The sequence below is a fragment of the Thermobia domestica genome, chromosome 2 (assembly GCF_964235325.1).
Source record: "Thermobia domestica chromosome 2, izTheDome1.hap1.1, whole genome shotgun sequence".
Lineage (NCBI taxonomy): Eukaryota > Metazoa > Arthropoda > Insecta > Zygentoma > Lepismatidae > Thermobia > Thermobia domestica.
This window is the reverse complement of record NC_137455.1, coordinates 219,056,701-219,081,370: the sequence shown is the minus strand read 5'-3', so window position 1 is coordinate 219,081,370 and position 24,670 is coordinate 219,056,701. Positions and strand designations below refer to the sequence as shown.

The window sequence follows — 24,670 nt, the reverse complement described above, 5'->3', positions numbered from 1 at the left end:
GAAGACCCTGTATGTATGGGATGTGGGGTGTATACAGAAATTAAAGTAGCTATTATCTGTTAATAAGACTTAAGAAATTCGACCGCGAAAATCGGTCTGATTATCTATTGGAAAACTAGAATTCAAAAACTTGTTTATATTTATGGGATAGGGAATATATATAGCCTACATTAAAGCCGTTGTTACCCATTAAATTGTTAACAGATTGACTCCATTAACAAAGCTGACAGAGGTAATTGTACTAGCCATCTACTGTAAAAGACAGATTTTAAAAAAAAAGTCTCATTCGTTCAAGAGTTATCGTGCTGAGTGACGTACATATGTACTAACAACACAATCTTGTAAATGTCACCAGCGAGATGCTAATAAATCTATGTTTCTAATTAAGTAACACACATATACACGGTCTAATGTAGCGGCTGGGAGTTAAAAAAAAGCAGTTCTATAATTATCAAGGTCTATTTTCTTGTACCGTACTGTACGTTATATACAGTATATATATATATATATATATATATATATATATATATATATATATGTGTGTGTGTGTGTGTGTGTGTGTGTGTGTGTGTATCACAGGAAAAGATGTCCAAAATAAAAAAAAACACTCACATTTTAAGATTACTTTTGTCTAACTTAATTGCAAGAAACATAATATAATATACATTCTATATGGATAATTTCCTAAAATATACAAAACATTAAGTGAAACGTAGGCCTTATTCTTTAAAGAAAAGTCTCATTTACTGTTCATTTATAAATGACTACACAAATGCGAAAAGATATGCCTAAGTAAAATTAATTTAAACTTACAATTGCGAAAATTCCTTAGCAGATTATTATTTGCTTTGGGAATTCGAGTTTTTATGAAGGAGTTGAGAGTCTCGTAGTTTTTTTGTTTTTTTTTAAAGAAAACTCGTTTTATTACGAATATTTTTTTATTAGACCGAATAGTACGGAGGCTGGATATATATACGTACATTGATAGATTGATAGCTGGTTATCAGACTAATGGAAACATTTAGTATTGGAAACAGGTCAAATATCCCGTTGACACTGGCTGTTGGTGGTGGTGTATTAGAGCATACTTCACACTACGAGAGAATCAGTAGAACTGCAGTGTGCAGTAAACTAGCTATAGAGTGAACGTTTAAAATTTACGACTTCTCTGATTTTCAAAGAGGGTAAATTGTTAGCTCTCGGTTATGTGTTGCGAATGTGAGGAATATGCGAAATGTACAGTATTGCGAGAAAGATATTAGTATTGTAGGAAAGGTGATAATCATCTGCAAAACTCACAGGGAAACCACATCATCAAGGAAGAACAGTGGGAGGAAGATAATCCTCACGAACAAGTTCCACAGAGTATTAAAGCATATTCTCATTCAGAACCGTTACACGGCAGCAGTACAAGTGACGGAGGAACTCAGGCAGTAATTTTGATAGCCAATCGCAGTCCGCTGCGAAATACCTGACATATGGGTTATCTGGAATTGTGTTGCACAGGCGAATTTTTTGATAACGGACCAAAATGCTTTAGCACGACATCAACATTCCCACGAACATGAAACATGGATCACTGATGAATGAAAAGTGTGATTATGTCAAATGAGTGATCATTTACCTTGTTTGAAACCACGGGCCGTGTTTATGTGTGGAGCACATCCAAAGAAATATGAACCGCATATCTTCGATCTTCCGTGAAATATAGCACCAGTCTGTGATGCTGTATTCTGGCTGTGCAGTTCTACTATCCTGATTTTCAATTAGTTCTTTGCTGACACTTACCGGACGCACAACTATCCGTGATAATGTCGCCATTATACTGAACCATATGCATCCTATCGTACTGACATTGTTCCCGGTCAATGACACCATACCTCAGAATTATAATGCAATTATCTACATCGAATTATTGCGTCGTGGTTTAAGGAAGATCACGAATAAGCTGAATACTGTCCCTGTTTTCCTCGATCACCGTACTAAATCATAATTGAACATCTATGTCCTTTTCGGAACGCAGTGAATTAATTCAGCGCGGATTTCCGCCTTCATCCTCTCGCACGAAACTGAGTGATGCAAGCAGAATGGTGTAATATTCCAATTGCTACCGTTTGCGATCTCTATGACTTCAGTCTATGTGACTTCATCAGAGCTATTATGAGACAGATATTCCAACGCCATATTAATCTGGTAAGTTGCACTTTCCTAAGATTAGGGATGCGCACGAGACGTGTCGAGACAGGATTTTCCTGACAAAATTCGAGTCGAGACACGGCTCTTCCAATAGAGAAATATACATTTTTCGAGTCGGGACATCATATTTACAACACATTTTCGAGACGAGACAGCCACAAATCGTGTCTCGTGCGCATCCCTACCTAAGATGTTTCCATTATTCTGATAACCATTATACACGATTGAACGTACTATAGTCTTTCTTTGGAAGAGTATTGAACGCGCGATTCGAATTCCACCTTCAACCATGGTTTTCGTCTAATAAAGACTCGGTGCTGCAAAAAGACGTGAAACTTTGTCAAACATATATATATATTTTCCGACCCTCAGTAACAACTTTTATCTATACATTTTCCAAGTTGTAAGAGTCATAAACTTTGCACGTACTTTAAAACTGCATGCTATAATACATAGAATTACTCTTATGGAACGAGGAAAAAACTAATTATGACAGTTAGAAAACAATATGTGGCTGTTACATTTATCCAAATCTTCTCAACTAAATAGTATTATTATAAAACATGTAAAATAATGCTAGAAATAGTACAGATACACAGAGGACTGGTCATTATGAACTGTCTCTACGATTTGTTATTATACTTCATCACAAATTTTTAGTAAGACACAAGGCTCAATGAGTCAGTAAATATCAGTAGTAACGGGCTTATTGTAAATAAAATGATAGAAATTTAACCAGATATGTAGTAAGCTTTTGCTTCTATCATAAGATTATGGGTGAAAAGAGCTTGAAGTTCTAGCCAAATGTAAGCATCTGAAATTACAGAGATACCTAATAGGAAGACAGAGTTTAGAATTGCTTTCTTACTACTTTCCCACAAATATACGAGTGAGATTTTGAACTAAATGTAGATGAAATGACTTTATTGTAAGTGACAAAACTTCAGCTATCCGTGTCCCCACGAGTAGAAATTCAGTAATTTAAATTATCCCAGTAATGTTAATGTACAAGACTGAAATTGAAATTAACCTTCCTCGCTTTAGAATAAATTATTCCCCTTTGGTATAGGACGTTTGTTAATCGGTTGACTTTTGTATGTTCCAATGTGAACATATTCGTACTTAGTTTCATAGAATTTCAATTCATATTTAGTTATTTCATCGCACTTTATTTGCATACACATGTAATAGCTCCTTAGAGTTACAATTTTTTTTTTTCAAAAGGAACCGAAGTAAAATTCGCTTCTTTCTTTTCGGATACGAAATTTGGTAAAGCGTCAAAACTGTTTATTTTCTTGGCTTTTCAACTTCAGTTTTAACATCAAGCACACAAACGTGTTTTCTTGAGGTTCTAGTAGTGTGCCGCCATCTCTTATTACTATAATATAGTCACTTCTCTAACAATTCGTGTAGGACTACTTTCCTCCCAAATATTACGTCAAAAGGGTAAGAAAGATATAAGAAAAAGAAAGAAGTAAAGCAATTAAAGTAAAGGCAAAAGCACGTTCATAACAAAATAATCCAATGTATTAAACTGGCAAATTACAGCGTGGTCAGAGATACCACCTTAAGTTACTAATTTAATCTGCACTTCCTAAACGAGAAAGTAAATTATTGCCATGTAACTTTGCTTTCTCAGTATTTCATTAAAATTATACAGAACAATTCGAGACGATATGCAATTATCATGATCTAAATGGTCCTTTGGCCATTGTTTTCATCAATATTTGTAAATAAATTTTATGATCAGCTGTAAGTAACCATCGTTACCAGATCTTAATTTAGAACCTGATTAAAAGATATTAAGAAAAATGTTCTTAAGAATTTTTCCAACTATTTTATTGGCCGATATTTATCCACTGCTGTTATGTAAGCCCACAAAACCATGGTTCTATACTGATTGCATACACGCAAGGAATTCTAAAATTGAGCTATTACATTTGCACCCATCAAACCAGCCTCCCAGATTCAAAAATTGAAGAAAAGCTTCGTACACCATTACATTTGTGAAGATCTATCATTATACAAAAGCTGACCACTTTCAATGAGAAACTTTAATGCACACACACTCTATTTTGTTAATAATAATAAAGATTATTCGATTGAAGGGCCCAGTAAAAGAAGAACCTATTCATTCCTCGACAGAAATTGTTTTTCAGTGCATTATGTGAAAGCTGGTGCCAGTTGTTGCCTATGTTTTAAACGTCTTTGCTGTGGGATATGCCAAACTTTACCTAATTTCCTATGTGAAATTTGTAGAATTATGCATTTTTACCTTTCTTGTAAGCTTTAACTACTTTTCTTCACAAAGTTGTAAATGGAATATAGTAAATTAATGCTCAGTAAATTTCACGTCTAGCGGGCTTGATATAAATAAAATTGTAATATTTATTCAAATATGCAGTAAGTCTATCAGACCATTCACTTATCAATTCTGTAAGATTTGGAACTTGTTGAATAAGTTATCTATTACATTATGTTATACAATAGCAGGAATTAATGAAATGTTAAATAGCTTCACGGTATATTAAATTTATCAATCGTTGACAAAGTCAGCTTTCTCTTTTAATCAACAAAAGTTAGCAAAACATATTTGTTTGAGTGTAATTTAAATGAAGATTTGGATAATTCTTAGTAGTATAAAGTAAACGCTCTAAAAGGTGTCAAGACAATGAAGCTTTACAATTGTTGACTAATATCTACAACTGTATGTGAGTACTACTTGAGAAAAGAAAGAAAAGAAAAAGACTACTGTTATCAGATAGAAATTAATTCATATACCGTATTTCGTGCAAGTCTTTTTGTACGTTAATGTGTAAAACCTTAATTAATACAAATTGAAACCATGAAAGTCGCTCGAATGCAATATTACCATCATTTTTTTATGCCAGCAAGTGCCTTGAAAAAATGGCGTTATAACATTATTGCTGAATAGTTAAAAAAAAAAATACTTTTATCAGATTTTCAGTTGCAGATCTACTTTACGAACTTCATGAAACCATAATAAAAGTAGTTCAGTATGTTATCGAATAAGAATTACATGTAAATCAGATATCACACCATAAAATGGTACAATATCTCAATAGCTTTTGACTTTCTTATGAAAAAGCAGATCTTTACATCTGACATCTTTATACATGTTACATGCTCGTATATTATGTCATATGGTATAAGGGTGGCAATGCTGATGTTTCAAAGATAACCTGATCCTTAAAGTCTTCCATGCAGTATCGCGTGCAGACTTCCAGCACATCAAGAAGTGGCTGGCTTCAATGTCAGCTGGAGACACTATCAGAGTAGAATCTCTCTCACGAACTGACACGACAACCTCCAATCAAAAGAATTTCATTGGCTTTTGTCTTATAGGGAGCCTATTGGTTTCCTTGAGATACACCTTCTTCTAGCATTTTCTTATTTTCTTCTCTATCGTTTGTTCATATTTCATTTCTCTCACTCAGTGTTATTTGTGCTCAATGTACTAAAAAACTAACAGAAAATTCACTTCATTCTCATGTTGTCAAATACGCCCAACAAACAGGAAGTGTATCCCGTTACTTTGTCTTGACATATTCCATATAACACCTCAATAACTCGACTGCTATTTTCTTCTGTCAAAGCACAATATACATTACGTAGTTGAAACCAATTACAACATTCAGAAATAATGTAAGGAAAAAGTAGTCTATATATTTGAATTGGCAATTCGATATTTATATTTGAATTAGTCCGAGATGGTTTGAGCAAGTTGATAGGGTATGTTAAAACAAAGAAATTAGCATAGCATTTCCATGAAATCTTTTAAACAAGTTATACATCGGTTATATATCGTGGATAGTAGGTAAGTTACAATGATAATTTTCTTAAGGCTTCACGTATATAAAGTTCAACACACATAGAAAAATGATCTACTGAAAAGTCGATGGTGGTGGTAATATTTTTATAAGCAGGAACCTGTGGTAATTGTAACAGTATTCAATAACTAACAAGCAAACTTTGATTTTAAAATAAGCAATACTATATTCAATAGGAGCATAGTTTTTGAGCATTTTTAGTTTTTGAATATATACGCACTGCTGCTTGTGAAAATTGGAATAGTAAGTAATACGCGTGTCACTGAAATAAAACTATGCCACATTTGTTATGTGCTTTTACATCATTGTTTGTAATTTCAAAGCTGTACAATACTTTTAATCTTAATAGAGCAAATTGGAGCGAAACCTTGTCGTGCTGCAGAACAGTCTCTTTAGACGTCGTGGCGTTGACCAGACTTTGAATTAATTCTGAAAATTTGCCTGTCACGCTGCTAGTATTCGAGTCTACAAAGAATCACCATTGTTGGACGAATGCGATGAACAAGATTTTCACAAACCATACCCCATATATGTTTCATGCGAATATATACGCTGACTGCGTAGGCTAGGAAAGTAGTGGTACTAGTCGTTTGTTGAAGAGACGTAGTACTCGTACACACAGTTTTCCAATAAAGAACTTTTTCCATACAGCTGGTGCAGCATGGTTTGGGTACAAAACCTCGCTGCCGGAAACTCATGGCGAAAACCTCGTGGGCCAAATATTCGCCTGTATTTGCCTCGTAGCTGAGTATTTGGCCAGAACTTCGCCGCCCACAACCTCATGGACCAAAACCTCGCAGGCCAGTATCTCACCTGACTAAAACATCGCTGCCGAAAACCTCGCGTCCCAAAATCTCGCTAGGCCAAAATCCCGCCTTTCCAAAACCTCACGGTCTTAAATCTCACGACATAGAAATTTGCCTGTCCTAAACTACACGGGACGTAATCTTGTCTAGGAAAATATGTCGTCAGTACTATTTCGTCGATGCAGAATGTTCTATATAGGGTCAATCCATCTGAAGTGGTCCACAAATTCTAAAAATGGTTGCTCGACCATCTCCGAAAATTCTAAAAGTTTGAGTGTGACGAACCGTGTGTATGAGAAGGTCAATAACATCATTCACGTTATCGTATGTAGCTACGAGTGTTCCTGAATGGCGGCCATCTTTGTTGTCGGTGAAGTGCCAATTTATGAATTTTCAAGTGTTTACGAATACTGCAGTTGCTCAGGATGTACGAATCAGACGAACACCAAACAAAAACGAATGTTTGCAGGAGAGACTGAGGTACACGGAAAATATAAACTTTTGCGTCTAAATAAATATTATAATTTAATTTAATATTGTCCATCAAATATAGCTTCTTTTACCATCTGCCACTTTTTTTTTTTTTTTTTGACACCATACATCTTACCATTCGCTCATACTTTAAATCACATGATCAATTCCAAATAATTATAATAAATTTGCCCCCCAAAAATCAACACAATTATTTATTAGCTTCAGGCTTAAATATGCTTCTCTTCCAATCCAAGGCTTTTACAATTGCACGCCAAAGAAGAAAGGACATTTCTGATGGAATCAAAAATGCATTGAAGTTTCTAGATTTCTTACCATAGAAATATCTACATTTCAACTGCTAGCTAACGCTTCTGACAGCTATTGTTGCACTCAAACAATATTTTCGCATGAAGTAAGATAAGTCTTGGTGAATGTCACCAAGGGAACATTCTTTGACATAAATTAGAATACAACCATATTAAGTGCTGCTAAGCCAACGTAAAGTTTTGTTTTTCTCTAACGGCACTACGTCAAGTTATTACATATTGAATGAAAACTTACAATAGTACATTGTCCATACAGTGTTGCACTCTAAGGACGTCACACTATCAGAAATATTGAAAAAGAACCAAATTTTGGAGGCTTCTACAACGATAGTAACCCAAGTAAGACAGATCGGGTAATCCATGCATAAAATACATTAGTGTCGAATTCTACGTTCACTATATGACATTTTCTGAACAAATAGAAACAAAATACAAGGATTTTTTTTTTTTCAAAATTGTGCTTAGATAAGCATTACCTTTAAGTACATAAATAGTTTTGAATAGAAATGGAGATCATAATGCCATTTATGGCAATTTTATCTCTCAAACCATTCCTGGAATATGAAAAATTATAAAAATTGTTATATTGCTGAAAGTGGCGTATTTGTAGGAGCTTTTGAAAACATCACTGTTGCTTTCCATTGCTTCTATAACACCCTAATAATGGTTTTGGCAGTGTAATTAGAACAAATTCTCGTAACTACATAGTTTAAGCAGTGTTGCCAACTTCACCATTGTTTGTCATATCTCTAGAGGAGTTTGAGATATCAAATTGCTGTAAATATAATTAATATCTTAACAGATATTCTACTATATATACACCTGTGATTAGATTAGTTACTTTTCTAAGCAGTTTTTTTAAATAAAATGTTTTGAAAAAGTGAAAATTCCCATTTCTTGTAACTTCGTTTCCATTCATTCGAAATCCATCATTTCATAATCATAATATTTGACACAAAAGTACTTTAGATATGCATTCCACCGTCTCACTTGCTTTATTACTACAGTAGAGGTCACCAAAATAAGAACATTTTTAATTCCTTAGTTTGCAATAGTAAATAACCTGTATCTATGTTTTCCTTTAACATGTATATTTGAAGTTTGTAATAATCTGACGTAGTGTCATTTGGAAAAAGCTAATTTTATGTTGGGTTGGAAATACTGTTAATGTAGTCATATTCCATAGTATGGCCAACAATGTTTCACTATTGATGTTTACATGGTACAAAATTTCAGTGTTGTTTCTTTGTTAGTTTAAAATTTGCATGAGTGCACCAAGATAAAAGGTCCACCCTGTATAAGTAAATCGATCTTTAAATACAATTTTTCGGATGGTGCAGCAAAAATTTATAATAATTATGTGACAGAAAAAGACTTGGCAAATTTGAGAAAAAGCTTCGTACGTAGGTCTAAATCCACGTTAGCCTTGCTCTTCGGAGTAAAGTTTCAAACTTGAGCGTACAGGAGTACAAACTTTATTTTCCCATGTAACAGTGCTGACAGTGAAAGAAAGTAGCCAGTATTTAAGTTTTAAGCTTCTAATTTTAATTTTTTACGTTTACGTAAATACACTTTTTACTGCTGTTTTTTCTTATTGAAGTCTATTAACATTTCGAATATACAGGGTGACCACTTCGGGTAATCCATAATTTTAACTTCTAATCTAATTGACAGCAATAGCTGACATTTTGTACCAATAAACATCAGAAGGAGAAAATTTTGACGTACTCAAAATATTAATAGATAGACAGTCTTGCCATCTCAATATAAAGTTTGATTTTATCAAATAGCATTACGTCAGGTTATTACATATCTCAAACCTTCAGGTAAAATAAAACATTAAAATATCACACTTTTAATCAGTGTTGGCAACTAAGCATACTACATTATCACAAATATCCAAATTTCGAAGATCTTTACAACAGTATTAAAGCAACTTAGTTCTAAAGGTGGAAGTGCATATCTAAAGTAATTTAGTGACACAATGTCCATCATACGACGGATTTCGGATAAAAAATTAAAAATGAAAAAATCTTTATGCAGGTTTTGTTTCGAAAAAATGCTTAGGTAAGTTTCGTATCTAAGGAACTAGAAGGTGGTTTCCAACAGACAAAAAGTGATAATGCAGTTCATAGCAATTTGAAATTATCGTTGCCCTCTTTTGCATCTACCTAAAACATTACAGCGATAGTATTGGTAATTGTAGTTACAATAATTTTAAGCAGTGTTAAAAAACTGTAATAACATGTGAGTTTATGTAATAGCCTGATGTAATGCTAGTTTTTTTTTAAATGAAATTTATATTGAGATGGCAACACTGTTAATTTGGTGATATTGTCGACTATATCAAACTATTTCCATCTTCCAATATTTGCTTGGTAAACAATCGAAGCTATTTCTCTCTCTACCAGCTTAGAAGTTACAGCAAATGGCCACTTTAAGTGGTTCATCCTAAAGAAGTGTATTTCAGAAAATATCATTTACAGGATACCCTACACTTTACCTACTCATAGTGGTAGATAAGATACATTACATCTATCTATTACTATATTTTCTCAAACTATGTACTAACCAAGTCCTTATTTTCTTCTTTTCTTGTATAATTTCTATAAGTGTTACAATATTTCTTAATTTCCCGATACTTTCTTATTACTCGACACCCCATAAAACAAAATTTTCCTACTCTCTCTTTAAACGTCTCTAGAAGTTTTGCTTCGATTTTTCTCTAGTGTTTGAGCCTCCTGAAACATTTGTTAAGTCTCTTGTTTGGATTATTTTTCAGAATTCAACAACTACAGTTCTCTTCTTACTTTGGATCTTTCACCAATACTATGCTTGTTTTTTATTTCATATTCACACTTTATATATTTAATAATATTATCTTGCTCATTAACTTCTTCAATTTTCTTTCCTCCTGCATCTATTATAGAATTACGAAAGAGTTCTTATTTCTATTACTATTGCTTTTGTGCTTTCAAACAATAATTATTTATATCCCACACTCTTCAGAATATTTTCTAGAACTTTCAAGTATCATAGTTCTTTTCTTGTTAAATTTTGTAGCAACAGCCATATTATCTGCATATTGTTTGAATACTTAATACCTATACTTTATTCCTATGTGTTATTTTCTTTATTCCTATTTTCCTTTGCCATTTCTTCTAAATAAATGTTAAACAATGTTGGTGAAAGGTAAATATCCATGCCGAACTTCCCTTCATATTAAACTTTCCTCTATTATTTTTCCTTCTTATTCCAACGTGTTGAATAATAATATAAAATTCTTAACAACTTCCGAACTTTCCATCCAAACAGAAAAAAATATATAGTACCACTATCAGAACTTTCCAGCTCACACTATCAAAATCCTCTTCTACAGTAATAAACTTTACATGTATGTCTTAGCCTTTCATTGTAATAATTTAATTTTCTTTAATAAAGTGATACGTTTTGTTGTTGCTTTAAGCTACCTTAATCCAAGCTATTATTTCTTTATTTGTTTTTCTGAACTTTCTGCTAGTTACTTTTCTTACATGCGATATAAGAGTAATGGTTTTGTATTCTCCACAATTTTGGAACTAAACGTATTTGCCACTTGTATTATTGATGCATCCAATAATTTCTTAGATATTCTCCTTCTCGTATGTAGTACATTACACATTCCTTGTAGCTAACTAGTCTTACTTATTTCATGAAAAATAAACAATATGAAAAGCAATCACTTCAATTTTACTTTATTTTTTCAATTTAATCCCAAAACATTGCAATGAAGTATAAGATTTAATTTTAAAAAATGTTTTAAATGATGAGTCAATGTATTTTTGGTCATCTGATTCTGTTTGTGAAAATCAGACATTCAGCGAATACCCTGTCTGCTCAATGTTACAGTTTTCTAGTAACTGCCCGGGGAATACCTTCCTAATATTAATTTCAAACTATGAGAACCCTGATAAACATATATATAAACACAACATTGTTTCCTATTCCCCTTTCTGTACATGCTTAATGCTTTAGAAAAGAATAAGTAAATGCTTTTGATTTTTACCAGGTATATCAAATTTAGCAAATTATGCTTCCTACATATTAATTTACTGTATTTGTCAGTTATAAGTACTGAAATGCTTAATGTTCACAGTAAATAAATAACTGTAAACGTTTTATAATATGGTTTCTTGGGTCAAGAAAATCAACAAGCTTGAGAATAATGACAATACTGAATACTTGAAAATATGTTTGGTATCTCAATAGAAAAGACATGTTAGTAGTGTTTTAAAATACTTTTTTTTAAAGTATTTTACGATTTCTTCAATCCAATAATATATGTAAATAGGCACAAGTATGTATGCATTTAATAAACAAATTTTGGTAACGAGATCAAGTGAGCATGGTATTGTTATACTCTGCACCTCCCCAGTTGTGCTTAAAAAGAAGTGTTCTATTATAATATTTTATTCTATTAACTCACGATCTTATGCTCCTAAATATGTATGGTTGTTTAAGAGTCACTTTTTTTCTTTTACCATATGTAACATTTTAAAGAGTAATGCTGCCACAATAATTTTAATCAACTCCGGATTTTAAAAAAATAGAAACAATAGAAAAACCTAATCATTTTGCATACTTTTTCTTTCATTTTCTATTTGATACAAACTCATAGTCTTAGCCTTATCGCTAGGAATAAGTTGTTTATGTTTCTGAAACTCGAATAGATAATGAAACCAATGTTTTTAGTAAACAGATTTTGCGAAAAAAGAAAAGATCTTTTCAAAATGCTCACATTAGATATTGCTTCGTATTCTTGAACCAAATTATGAATATGGATAGAGGATACGGAGAATATGTCTTTTATTATTACGACTTTATACGAAATTTCAGTTTCGGTTCAGTAATTTGAAAAGACAAGCACATACGTATAAAGATATATTCCAGCAAATATAAAATACGTTTTCTGTCAAAGATTTCAATATTTTGTGAACACCTCTTCTCCTTTTTTGTTCACCTTTGCCTGTTGTTTGTTTTACTTTCTTTCTTTTCCTTCATTGTGTACTATATATAACACCATTTTAATATTGTATTCAATATTTGTGTGTATATGTATAGAAATTTTGTCATCACTCTTTTTTTAATTTTTTATTTTTATTTTATTTTATTTATTTCTTTTTCTTTTTCTTTTTTTTGCACTTGAAGGTAAATATAACAGACTAAAAGACACGATGAAAGTATGGATTTTTGCGTAGAATTCAGTCAAAGTTAATTCAAATACTCGGAATATTTCAGAATTTTCTTCCTCAAGCGAAATATTGAGCTTGTTTTGTTTATGTTACTTGAAAAATATGTTTTCGGTAAACAATGCGTTTTTGAATATTTCATTCTCTGTCGTCATTTTTTCAATTTTATATACAAAAGTGAAAATATGTAATGTGTTTTAGACCTTTCTTTAAATATACTCGTCAACATTTTGTTCCAGTGAAAAGTTAAACTTTTATTTTATCATATGTATCTTTCTTGTTTTCTTTCTTAGATGTTAAGTAAGCGTTTGTAAAACTATGTACCGTAAATGCGGGCTACTTGGACCCTTAAGGGGCTACTTGGACCCATACCAAAAACTCGTTTAAAGTCCCATATGCAATGCAATAATGAGTGAGTTCAGAGTTAGATCCGTTAGATGGGATCATAATGCAGGCGTATACACATTGAAACTAGTTCTGTGGTAGGCTACGATTGAGCAGCATTGGTGAGAAAGGTCGTTGACGAAAAGAGTGTATTTATTGAGCGCCAAACTTTTATGTGTGGACACTATTTGCAAGGAAGTGAAACCAATGCTAAGTAAACACATAAGTAGTTACATATAGGTTAATGAAACTGACATGGTAAACTTTCTCATATACAATAAGATGTGTGCGTAATTGCATTATACAATATATGAAGTGTGTAAATATGACCTGGAAAACATGGATATTTTGTCCCACATCTTTTGTTATCTTTATCCCACCCCATCCTTTGTTATCTTTATCAATGAAAAATAAAGGTCTGTTGTCACGTGTCACACAAGTAAGGACTTTTCATTGTTTCCTTAAGGATACCGGTACAAAATGGTTCATCAATATAAAAGATTGCCTGCAGGTCAAAAATATGCTGATTTTTCATAACAGCTTGAAGAATGTTTACCAGCAATTCAGTCGGGGAAAATGTCGCGAAAAGAAACAGAAGCTCACTTCAAGATAAGTCGTTCCACCATAGAAAGAAGATTAAAGAATAGGTCAAGGCAGAATCCGGGCCATCTGAAAGTGTTCACTGAAGAAGAAGAATTAGCCTTCGCTAGTCATCTTGATAAAGTTTGTGATTTCGGATTCCTCGTTAATTAACTTGATTTCAGATTTATTGTGAAGTCCTATTTAGCCATGCATGGGAGAACTGTCATTGCTTTCTAAGACAATCTTCCCAGTCAAGATTGGGTGAAGTTATTTTAGAAACTGCACCTCCAGTCAACGACTAGTTTCGCTGCTAATATAGATAGGGCTCGTGCAGCTGTAGAAGAAGAAAACGTAATCAGCTATTACAGTCATTATATTTGATAGTACCTCTTAATATGTTCTCTTTGTGGTTTGCAGTAAATAAAAAGTGTTGTTCTTGGAACACCTACGTCCTACTTAGTCTCAGAGCAGATTTCAGTGGTTTTCTGTAGGAAAATATGGGGGTGGGTTCAAGTAGCCCGAACACGAGTCTTACTTGGACCCATTTTTTACAATAATCGCCTGTGTTTTGTTTTCAATATATGTAACTAAAACTGTCCTGGATATGTACAATAAAGCCTGTAGTTCCACTTAATATGGGTTATGACAATGACTTTGGAGTTTTCGTGGATGAAAACAGGCCGAAAGAACGAATTTATTGCAAAATTGGGTTCAAGTAGCCCGCGTTTACGGTACCTAATTTTTAGTTCTGTAGTTCAATGACAAGTATTGCTATTTTGTTAGTTCTGCTTCTAATTACATATTCGAAACTTCAAAATTATACGCTGCCGGAAACATGAAAAATGAATTTTAAAGGTCCATATCTCAAACACTATGGGGCCTACCGTATTCGGGTCAAGACTTCACCTAGGAACTAATATGTGCGCTATCCAAAAATACATGTTTCAGAATCCTAAGCTACTCTGGCAACAATTTTTATAGAGGGAGTTTCACTACGGGGATATAATTTGAAGTACTCACCAAATACCTCTATAAAAATTGTTGCGAAAGTACCGCAGGATTGTGAAACTTGGATATTTGGATAGGGCACATACTACTTCCTAAATGAAATCTTGACCTGACTATGGTAGGTTCCAAGACCTTGAACCTTTAAAGTTCTTTTTTCATGTTTTCGGCACCCTATAACTCCAAAAGGAAGCATTTGTGCAGCCAGGTTGGTCTATACTTTTTGTCTTATCTTGATGTCAGGAATCATCTCCCAAACGTTGTCGGTATTGTTTTGAAACACGCTGTATATAACACTGTAGAAACTCAACGAAGGTTAGTTGATACTCTCCTTATCTTCTTGATATTTCATTATCTTAATCTAATAGGAATAAAATTAATACTATGTGAAATTTTCTTTTCAAATTTTCAACACTTTGCTCAGCTTAGAGTTATTGTTAAATTTTGTTGCTCTAAACTTTAGGATTAAAAAAAAATCTTTCTACTTTTCTAGAGGCAACAGCTGAAATTCTTGGTGCGCCGGATATGCATATAAAAAGTGGAAGCACACTAAAGCTTGTATGTGCTCTTAAGCAGAGTACAGAGGCTCCTGTGTACGTGTTTTGGTATCACAACGATCGAATGATTAACTATGACAAAGAACGTGGAGTGGAAGTGAGTAGTGATCGATACAGCAGCATTCTTGTGGTTGGAGAAGCCCAGAAGAAAGACTCCGGCAACTACAGTTGTGTTCCGTCAAATGCTAAAGCAGCGAGTATCAACGTACATGTGCTTAATGGTAAGCATATACATATTTTCTGATGAGTTAGGTAATTAAGTAGAAATATAAGAAAGCATACATTCCTTATGAGAATGCCACTTGTAAATTATTAGTACACTAATTTCTAGTAACTTTGTTCAAATTAGTTGTAATGTATAGATCAAAGTCAAATAAATAAAACAAAATAATGGTGAATCACTCAACTCCATGACTGGTTTGGATAACTACAAAGTATTTTCCAAACAATTTAACAAAAGTTATAATAAAAACCAATGTATAATATGTTACCATTATATTTGAAATGCATGGTTTCTACTAAGACAGTATCTCTTAGCACTGGCCTTTAATGTGTGCCATTTAAAGAAAAAACGTTTTGTTATTTCTTTCAGCTTGGAACTTCTTTCCATTTAGTTCTTTATAATATTTCATAAGAATATAGTATCTTTAACAAAATTTGCATAACATTCTGAAGAAGATTACAAAATTGAAATGAGATGAAATCTTTCAGTTTAACATCCCACGAGTGTGACCTTTTGGCTAATGAAAACAGATGAATGATGATGAAAGAATTAGTGAAATGAAAATATAGGAGGAAACGGGAGTATCCCGAGAAAACCCGGGGACACGATGTTGTCTACCACAAACGTACTTGGCCGGGGATTGAGTCAGGGACCCCTCGTGCCAGAAGTAAGCGCTCGACCACTGAGTCACCGCGCTCCCGAAGAAAATTGCAACTTAGTATCAATCCTTGATAACTTGAAATAGAATCAACACAAAAGCAGTCAATGCTAGACATATTACAAATATTATACATTTTAGTTTATATTCTGTTATGATTTAATGTGATTATCTTACTATTTCCAATCAACTTCCAACATAATTTCGATAGTTTGTTTTCACTAACAAGAGAGAAAAGTGTCTGAACTAACATAAAACAAGAAAGAAATATAAGTATAGCACAAATATTTATGTGTGAAATTACACGGATGAGATGACCGCGTTTAGTTTAACGTTTTAATTACTTTCAAACAAACAGTGATATAAAGCTATTGTTTATGTGCCAACTGCAACATTTATTTCGAAGAAATTGCTGTATTTCTTCCTTGATACAGTAGTACATTTTATATAGCAACTGTAAATCGTTCAGCTGCTTCCAAAATGTGGGAAATTCAGAGTGACTCAACGGAAGCTTACATATTTTAATATTTTTATGATGAATAAGTTTAACTTCATACTCATTATGAATCCGACGGAAGATCACAAATTTTCTTAGAGAGACCTATATTCTTTTTTCCTTATATGAACATTATAGCAGCAGAGGAAGGAATGAGTTTCTCAAAATGTTAAATTTATATGGACACACTGCAATTTTGTTATTAAAAGCCTCATTTTTCCCAAACTTGGTTCAGCTAACTATTTTCACCAATATACAAATGTAATCATCGTATTTTTAAATATGATTCACATGTGATTTGATTTGATCTTTAGTTTAGCGTTCCATTCAGCAGTGATGCTATATAAGATGCGGACCTACAGCTTAACGTGGAATCCAACCCACATAAGCTTCCGCGAGAAATATAACTCGGGACTCCAATGCCAAAAGCAAGCTTATGATTGAGATACGATTATTACTCTCTGAGAAAAGAATCTATAAAAGCATAACTTCTGGAAATATATATCTTATGTAGAATGTGTGACATAACGTTTCGAACTTTAATTATATTAACAAAGTGAATCAACGATAGTTATTAAAATATTGTTTATTTTTCCTTTTAAAACTCTTTTAGCTCTATTACAATATATATTTGAGTTAATCGTGTTTGAAAAAAAATATAGAGAATATATAAAATATAATTCAACAAATTCATTACATTTATTAAACTGAATTTCATTTGTTATTTCGGTTAAATGTCTCTTTTCAGGACAGAGCGTATATAATAACGGGACCTAATGATTAAAATAGTATCTAAGCTTACCAAAAGTAGGTTGTCAGTCATTATGCATAAACTTGTACAATCTAACAATTTGAAGGACTATAGTTTCGAATGTGGAGTATGAACGTCTAATATTTAAGTGAGCTACGAATCAGTTTTACTAATTTAGTTCGTATTTTTGTGTTTTCTTAAATCTTAACATGATTCAATCGAATTTCTATAATGTATTAACCTATCTTATATGGCATTCGACATATTAACCCCAAATATTTTCTTATAATATTCTCAACATAACACGAATTTATTAAAATCATAAACAGTGGATATTTAATAATATCCAGAACATGGACTACAACATTTTTTTTAAAAAAAATGAAAGGTCGAACTACAATAGAAGAAACGTTTAGTTAAATTTAACTAAATTTGTTAACAATTTTGATCTTAAACTTGCAGAACCAAATCTAATTTAGCATTAAAAAGAAATAATTTGAAAACAGACTAACGTAAATTAATCCATCATCCAGTCAATGAGATTAATTTCCTATTAGTGCGATCTACCACGGTTGACGATAATTGTTTGAAATATAATAAATGATAATACATTAAATATTACAAAGCACAGTACAAAATGATTGACTTCCTATGTGACAACAAAGAAGGAGTAATTCAATTAACAGGAAAACAAAATAAGTACATTTAGAGCAGAAGTTCGTATTTGAGTGGAGCGTTTCAGGTAAGTTTAAGATATAGTATTAGTTTAAGTAATTAAACTTGTTTTGCACAATCAACTATTTACTTCCTATATTTGATTATAACATTGATTTTCTCTAATGGCGACACGAAAATGATAACAATACTGTATTTATGTAATTCTGCGATATACGGTAGAGAACAGCGCTTACAAGAAATAATTATAAATGCCATCATATCAATTTAATAGGATAAGTAGTTCTAAATAAAATTACAAGATGTTATTAAACTCGAACTTACTGTTTATAACTAGCTACTTTATCTCCAGGTATACATGAAATGACAGCATGATACTGAGACTTTTATGGTCAGGTGTAAAATGATGCTTCCGTTGTTCAGAATCACGGCTGCTCGACACAGGTTTAATATTTCCAAACATTGAATCATTGTCATTCATGAATATTAATAGATAGCAATATACTAACATTCCGGAAACTGAAATATTGATTAGGTTAGCATTTGAGTGATGACGTATATCAGTTATGCTCAACATATCTAGAGAGTTGAGACTCATTGTTAACATGTACACATTGTGCAAACATATAACGGAATTTGAATATTTTCAATATTATTTTAAATTTATCTAATAAAATCTCTATATCAGGAAATAAAATTGTCATTCTGTTTCAAAGATATTAAAGCTGTTGAAGGAAAACGTTGATTTGAGGAAATCATATTACAATTTTGTAGCTCATATTATTGTTTCTTCTCACTGATTTTGCTGTCGTTTGAGCAAATAATTAACTATTCATCATAATAGTTTATTTAGATATTGATTAACCATCACGTAAGGTAATTGACATCCTTTCATTAGCTTGTAAATTATGCAAGAGTGATTGGAATACGACACGTAGAGATGAAAGTGTAATATGTTTATATATACATTATACAAAGCACCACTATGTAATAATACACTACTTTCTCATTTTCCAAAGAATTAAACAATTATGGCTTTTAATAACCATAGTAAAGAAAGCAAATAGATCAGCTAATTCGTCATTTATACTATGCAGAATATAAGATTGACGGAACACTTTCGTTTTGAGAGAAGACTTAAATGTAAAACAGTTGTGGCATGTGGATTTAGAAAAATTCCTTTGTCGTACCTTATTTTATTATTTAGTATCCATGCACTCAGTGACTTCATTAGTTGTCACGTGCAAAAAATACCATTGCAGCTATGAACTTGCAGAAGAGAACAATTTATTCTAATGAATTAGGATAAAAAAACACTTAATTAAAGCGAAAGCTAGCTGAAACACCCATTCTTCGCATGAGAAAATAATGTTTATGGAAAATATTTGAACACCCTTCACCCCTTAGGGTATGCAATTCAATCAAAGTGTAGTTATAAAACTCTATAAGATATTGTACTTTCGGGATACATTTTGAGCTCCCTTAGGAAAACCCAATTAATCAATGTAACATGCAAAATCTCTTGAGATAGGTACTACATTCCAAATTCTTTTCAAACGGGTTGGAAGTTCTCCGTGACAAGATTGCAAACAACACAGACTGTTAATTTAATTTAAAAATATAGGAATTACACCTTCATCACCGTTGGACCCGAGTTTTCGAAAATGCTGGGTCTCGATCCTCTTATTTGTAATGAGGAACTTATATACAGTGATTCACCTTTCCAATTTGAAGGCTTTGTTAGACGCTCTATTTTTAACGTTAATCCTGAACACTATAGCCCCATTAAAATACTTCCTCTAACTAAAAGAATGATTGAAACTTAGTTCCAAGAAGCTACTGAGAATGTTTCAAAATTCATTTCTAAGCTTTTAGTCGGGTTCTCGCGAAGTAGACACAAACAAGAGACCACTTTCAATACAGACAAAACAATATAAAAGATGTCCCTTTCCCATTAAAATGGGAATTTTCAAAAACGTGAGATAGGTGTACCGTGTTTACTTATAAAAAATTTATATACCGAATTTATCAAAAACTCCCACTTTTAGACACCGTATTTTTCCTATTCTACTCAGCAAATTTGCACAAAAATAGGCAATGTAGCGCAAACTTGTTACTATTTTTCCTTAGGTACTATCTCTTCTATCAATACGAAACTTAGAGGATTCCATTGTTACAAATAATATGTTCTAGTTGTTTTACGTGTCACAGAGACTGGCTGCCAAGTTAAAACCACATAAATTATGAATTTGGGAATTGTTATAGGAAATTTTCTAAAATTAAACTATTAATTTATCCCCAATTAACTGCAATTCAAATAAGAATTTGATTATACTTCAATTAGAACTTATCTGAATAAACATTATATTCCACCTTGCTAAATTAGATACTCTGCTTTTCATTGCAAGTAAGAAAATATTGAAGCTATGAACACAATAATCATACAGTATAATGAGTTATTACTTTGTTTGTTTTCTTGTTTCTTTCTGATATCGAGTTGCCAAGTTATAATGGAATTATGCGAATTAAATCAGGAAAGGTGAACTTCTCTCGCGGAATTTTTAAAACATTTCCCTGTGTTCCTGTTTTGACGAGTATTCAAATTAAACTTATACCGAAGGAAAAAAAAACACTTAATTTAAATGAAATATTACTGGCACTACTACTTTAATTGGGCTTAAGTAGAAACTTGATTTTGCCAGAAGAAGAAAATCTGATAAAGGGTGTAAGTTTTAAATACGTTTTTCTGATAAACCAATGACGATCGAGATCCGAAAGTTTTCATGGTCACTTATTTTGTCATACAAACTACAACTACAAAGAGAACTCCCTCATGGCTAAGTGGTTCGCATAATTGCCTTTGGCGTATAAGACCTGGGTTCGATTCCCGACGAGAACTCATGTAGTTCATATCACACGCTAAACCGTAGATACATGTCTCATATAGGCTCGATGCCGAAAGGGACGCTTAAACATGCAAATCAAATCAAATCAAATTACAACTATGAAGAACAAAAAGAAAGAAAAAAAGATTCTGCCTTTATTCGGCCGTTTGCTTGTAAGATGATTATTGTCCAACTTGAATAAAAGAAATAAGCTCAAGCATGAAACTGTACGTGTATTTCAGAATTGCAATGCAGAGTACGTTGTAATTCGAAATTGAATTAATGAATTTAGGAAGTGAAAATATCTGAAGATCCAACTTTGTTTTGGTCTATCTCCTTCAAAAATTCAAACGCTTCTGCAAATAGGCACTTCCCCTTTATACTTAGTAGGTTAGTGAAAACGAAGGAAGATCATGCCACCAAATGCAATCACAAGATGTACTATATATCTATCCTTCTTACAAAAATATTTTGGTTACTGCATTCTTTTATACAGGAAATTAAAGGAATATTTCCTTCACTTTTATGCAATTATTGAAAATCATATACAAAGTACTAAACAAGACAAAATAAAAGCTTTAAATGAATTCCGTCGTAGCGTAAAATTTAGGATTTAAATTGTAGGTAAAATAAAACAAGAAACCTTGTATAAAAATATTTTTAATATTTCAATCAAATAAGTATAGATATAGTATTTTACCAAAAATCCACTCTCTCAATTCTTTTGGTCTCTATATTCTTTCTCTCCTTTCGTTATATTTCTATACTAGCCAGACTGTTTCTTTAATAAACATTTGATGCGCATCCTGCAAGAAAATTAGCCATACTTCGAAATGACTTTATTAATACTAAGTGATATGCGTTTGGACTTTATTAATACCAAGTGGACTAGACAACCGCCTGTATTCTGTGTCAGATCAATGTGAATAACCTCACTCATTCGTAAATACATCATCATCATCAGTAAATACACACTTCCAGCGAAATACGATGACCCTAGTTGTACCCTTCATAAGCTGTTCCCAAAATCGTAGATGCTCAATTGGATTTAAATCGGCAGACGTTTTAGACCAGAACAGGTGTTATTTGGAGTCTGAATTTTTCTCAAACCACCTGTGAATGCTTCGAGATTAGTTAGCAAGGTAATTGCCTCCTTGAAAAAATTAGTTTCCACTGAATATTCACGAAAATTCTGGAGAAATAACAGCATTTGGCCACTAAGAATATTAATAAATATGTTGGTTCATTGTCACGTTCTTCTGCATGAGTGGAGCTAAGTCATTTCAAAAAAAAAAAAAAAGAAAACTCCCCTAGATCACCATAGATCCTTCTTGAACCATGGAGCTCCTCCGTAGCTAAGCGGTTAGCATACGCGCCCTTGGCGCGGGAGATCCGGCTTCGATTCCCGGCGGGAGCTCATGTGGTTCGGATTCCACGTTAATCAGTAGGTCCACGTTTTATATAGCCTCGCTGCTGAAAGGGACGCTAAACTGAAATTCAACTCAACCTTCTTGAACCATATCTACCATACACTGAATGGGCTTATTGGTTTACTTGATGCCTTTACAATATAAATAAGTGACTTGTCAGACCTCAATATAATATACGTTTCAAGACCATTATATCGCTCTTTGTGTGTCCGTTAGCTCATTTAAAACATGTAGTTTTACTTACAAAATATGTAGTTTTATTTGCTTCAGTGTAGAGTGGTTCTTTCTTTAAATGCAACTCAAAATATCAAATACATAAAATTTCCTTCTCAATGTTCTTTCAGAAATCAGTTGGATTATACCCACATTTATGGAATGTACCCACTACTGTCGTTTTAAAATAAATGTACTTTATCTGTTCGTGGAATTCGTTGACTTTTCTTCATTTAGGATTATTTTGCGACAACAGTTTTCACGTAGCTCTGCATTCACACGCATATTAGACCATTCCTTGTAAACTCTTTGATAAGTCCACTTTATTTTACCAAACGAATCAGGTAACAGCATTTACTGTATGCCCCTAGACACGTCCAAATATAATAACCCCTTTTTGATATTCTCACATCTTTCTTTCTAAAAAAAGGAAAAACGCAATTCTCTCTTACAATATAACCTACTGATGCACTCATTCCAGTTAACTGTAATGGGGATGCATCAGCGGTTATGAATCATTTACTCATGTAATACCATGTAAAGGAAAGAAGCTTGGATGGACTGAGCAAGAGAAAGTAAGTGCGAATAGGGTAGTAGTAATAGGAAATGTAAAATTAACAGACCAAGAAAAGAAATGTTTGGAATTAGGTTACAAGTTTAAAGTGAGAGAAGAGAAGACAAGTAAAAGAGATAGTATTCACAGTAGAACAAGTAATTATGGAGATAAAAGAACCAGAGCAGAGGGAAAGAATTGGGAGGAAAGAAGTAGCCACAGTAAAACAAAACATAAATAGAAAAAGCAGAAAACCTTAAGAAAGAAGAGAAAGAAGAATTAAGAAAGTTAAGGAGAAGAAAGGACATCGTGGTAGAACAGGCAGATAAAGGAGGAACGACAGTGGTAATGGAGAAGGAATGGTACAAAAAGAAACTGGAAGAACTATGCGATGACACGTATGAAGTAGTGTAAGGTAAAGATGTGAAAGATGATCTAAGAATCAAAATAATTAAGGAGAAAGAAAAACAAAGTTTCAGGAAATTAAACAATAAAACAGGAAGAATACCGAATATGAAAGGTTTCCAAAAAATACATAAAAAAGAAAGTAAATAAAGACCGGTGATGGACTGTAGGAACATTTCTTCGAACCACTGGAAGAAGAAATAAAACAGATTGCAGAAGAGATAAGAGAAGGACAGGAGAGTAGCAGAGTGATTAACACAAAGGAGGGTCAAACGTGCCCTAGAACGAATGGGATCAGAAGAGAGGAACCATATTGTTCAGTGTTGATGTAAAGGCAATGTTTCCGAGCATCAAGAAGGAGTACGTGTTAAAAACAATAGAAGAAGAAATGGAAAATAAGATTATAAGAAAATGGAAAAAGGAGAAGGTGTTGAAGGCTCAAAAACTGATATGGGAGAATAGTGCATGTATGATTGGTGAAAAATTGGTGAGAATAAAAGAGGGGCTAAGCATAGGTTCGGGACTGAGTCCGGTACTACCAGAGATTGTAATGAACAGGTGTTAACAAAAAGTAAAAGAAGAGGGAGGACAAAATCTTATAATGTTTTTTAGATAAATGTAGATGATTGCCTTGGAATATAGAAAGGAACTAAGAGACAGTTGGAGAAATTTGTTAAAATAATTGAGGACGAAGAAAAAGATATTACGCTAGAAATGGATATAGAAGAAGAGAGAGAAATCAACTTCATGGACATGACTATAGAGAAAATAGGAGGAAAATTAGAAACAAGATGGTACAGGAAAGAACGCGATGCCGGGATATACTGCCACAAGAGGAGTGACGTAGACCGGGGAACTAAGAAGAATTTTATACAGAACATGAAAAAGAGAATAGAAATGATAGACAGCAACGAAGAAAAAAGGAAAGAAGACATAGAAATACTGTACCAATTGTTAAAGGAAACGGATATA

General features: G+C 32.8%; 1 protein-coding gene across 1 annotated transcript in view; it reads left to right on the top strand.

Moving 5' to 3' along the window:
- Nucleotides 1-24,670, top strand: part of LOC145678378 (limbic system-associated membrane protein-like) — an 869,469-nt gene that overhangs the window by 810,271 nt on the left and 34,528 nt on the right. The window contains exon 5 of the mRNA XM_081748453.1: nt 15,346-15,630. Coding sequence (XP_081604579.1) covers nt 15,346-15,630 — 285 coding nt within the window. The remainder of the gene's footprint in view (nt 1-15,345; nt 15,631-24,670) is intronic.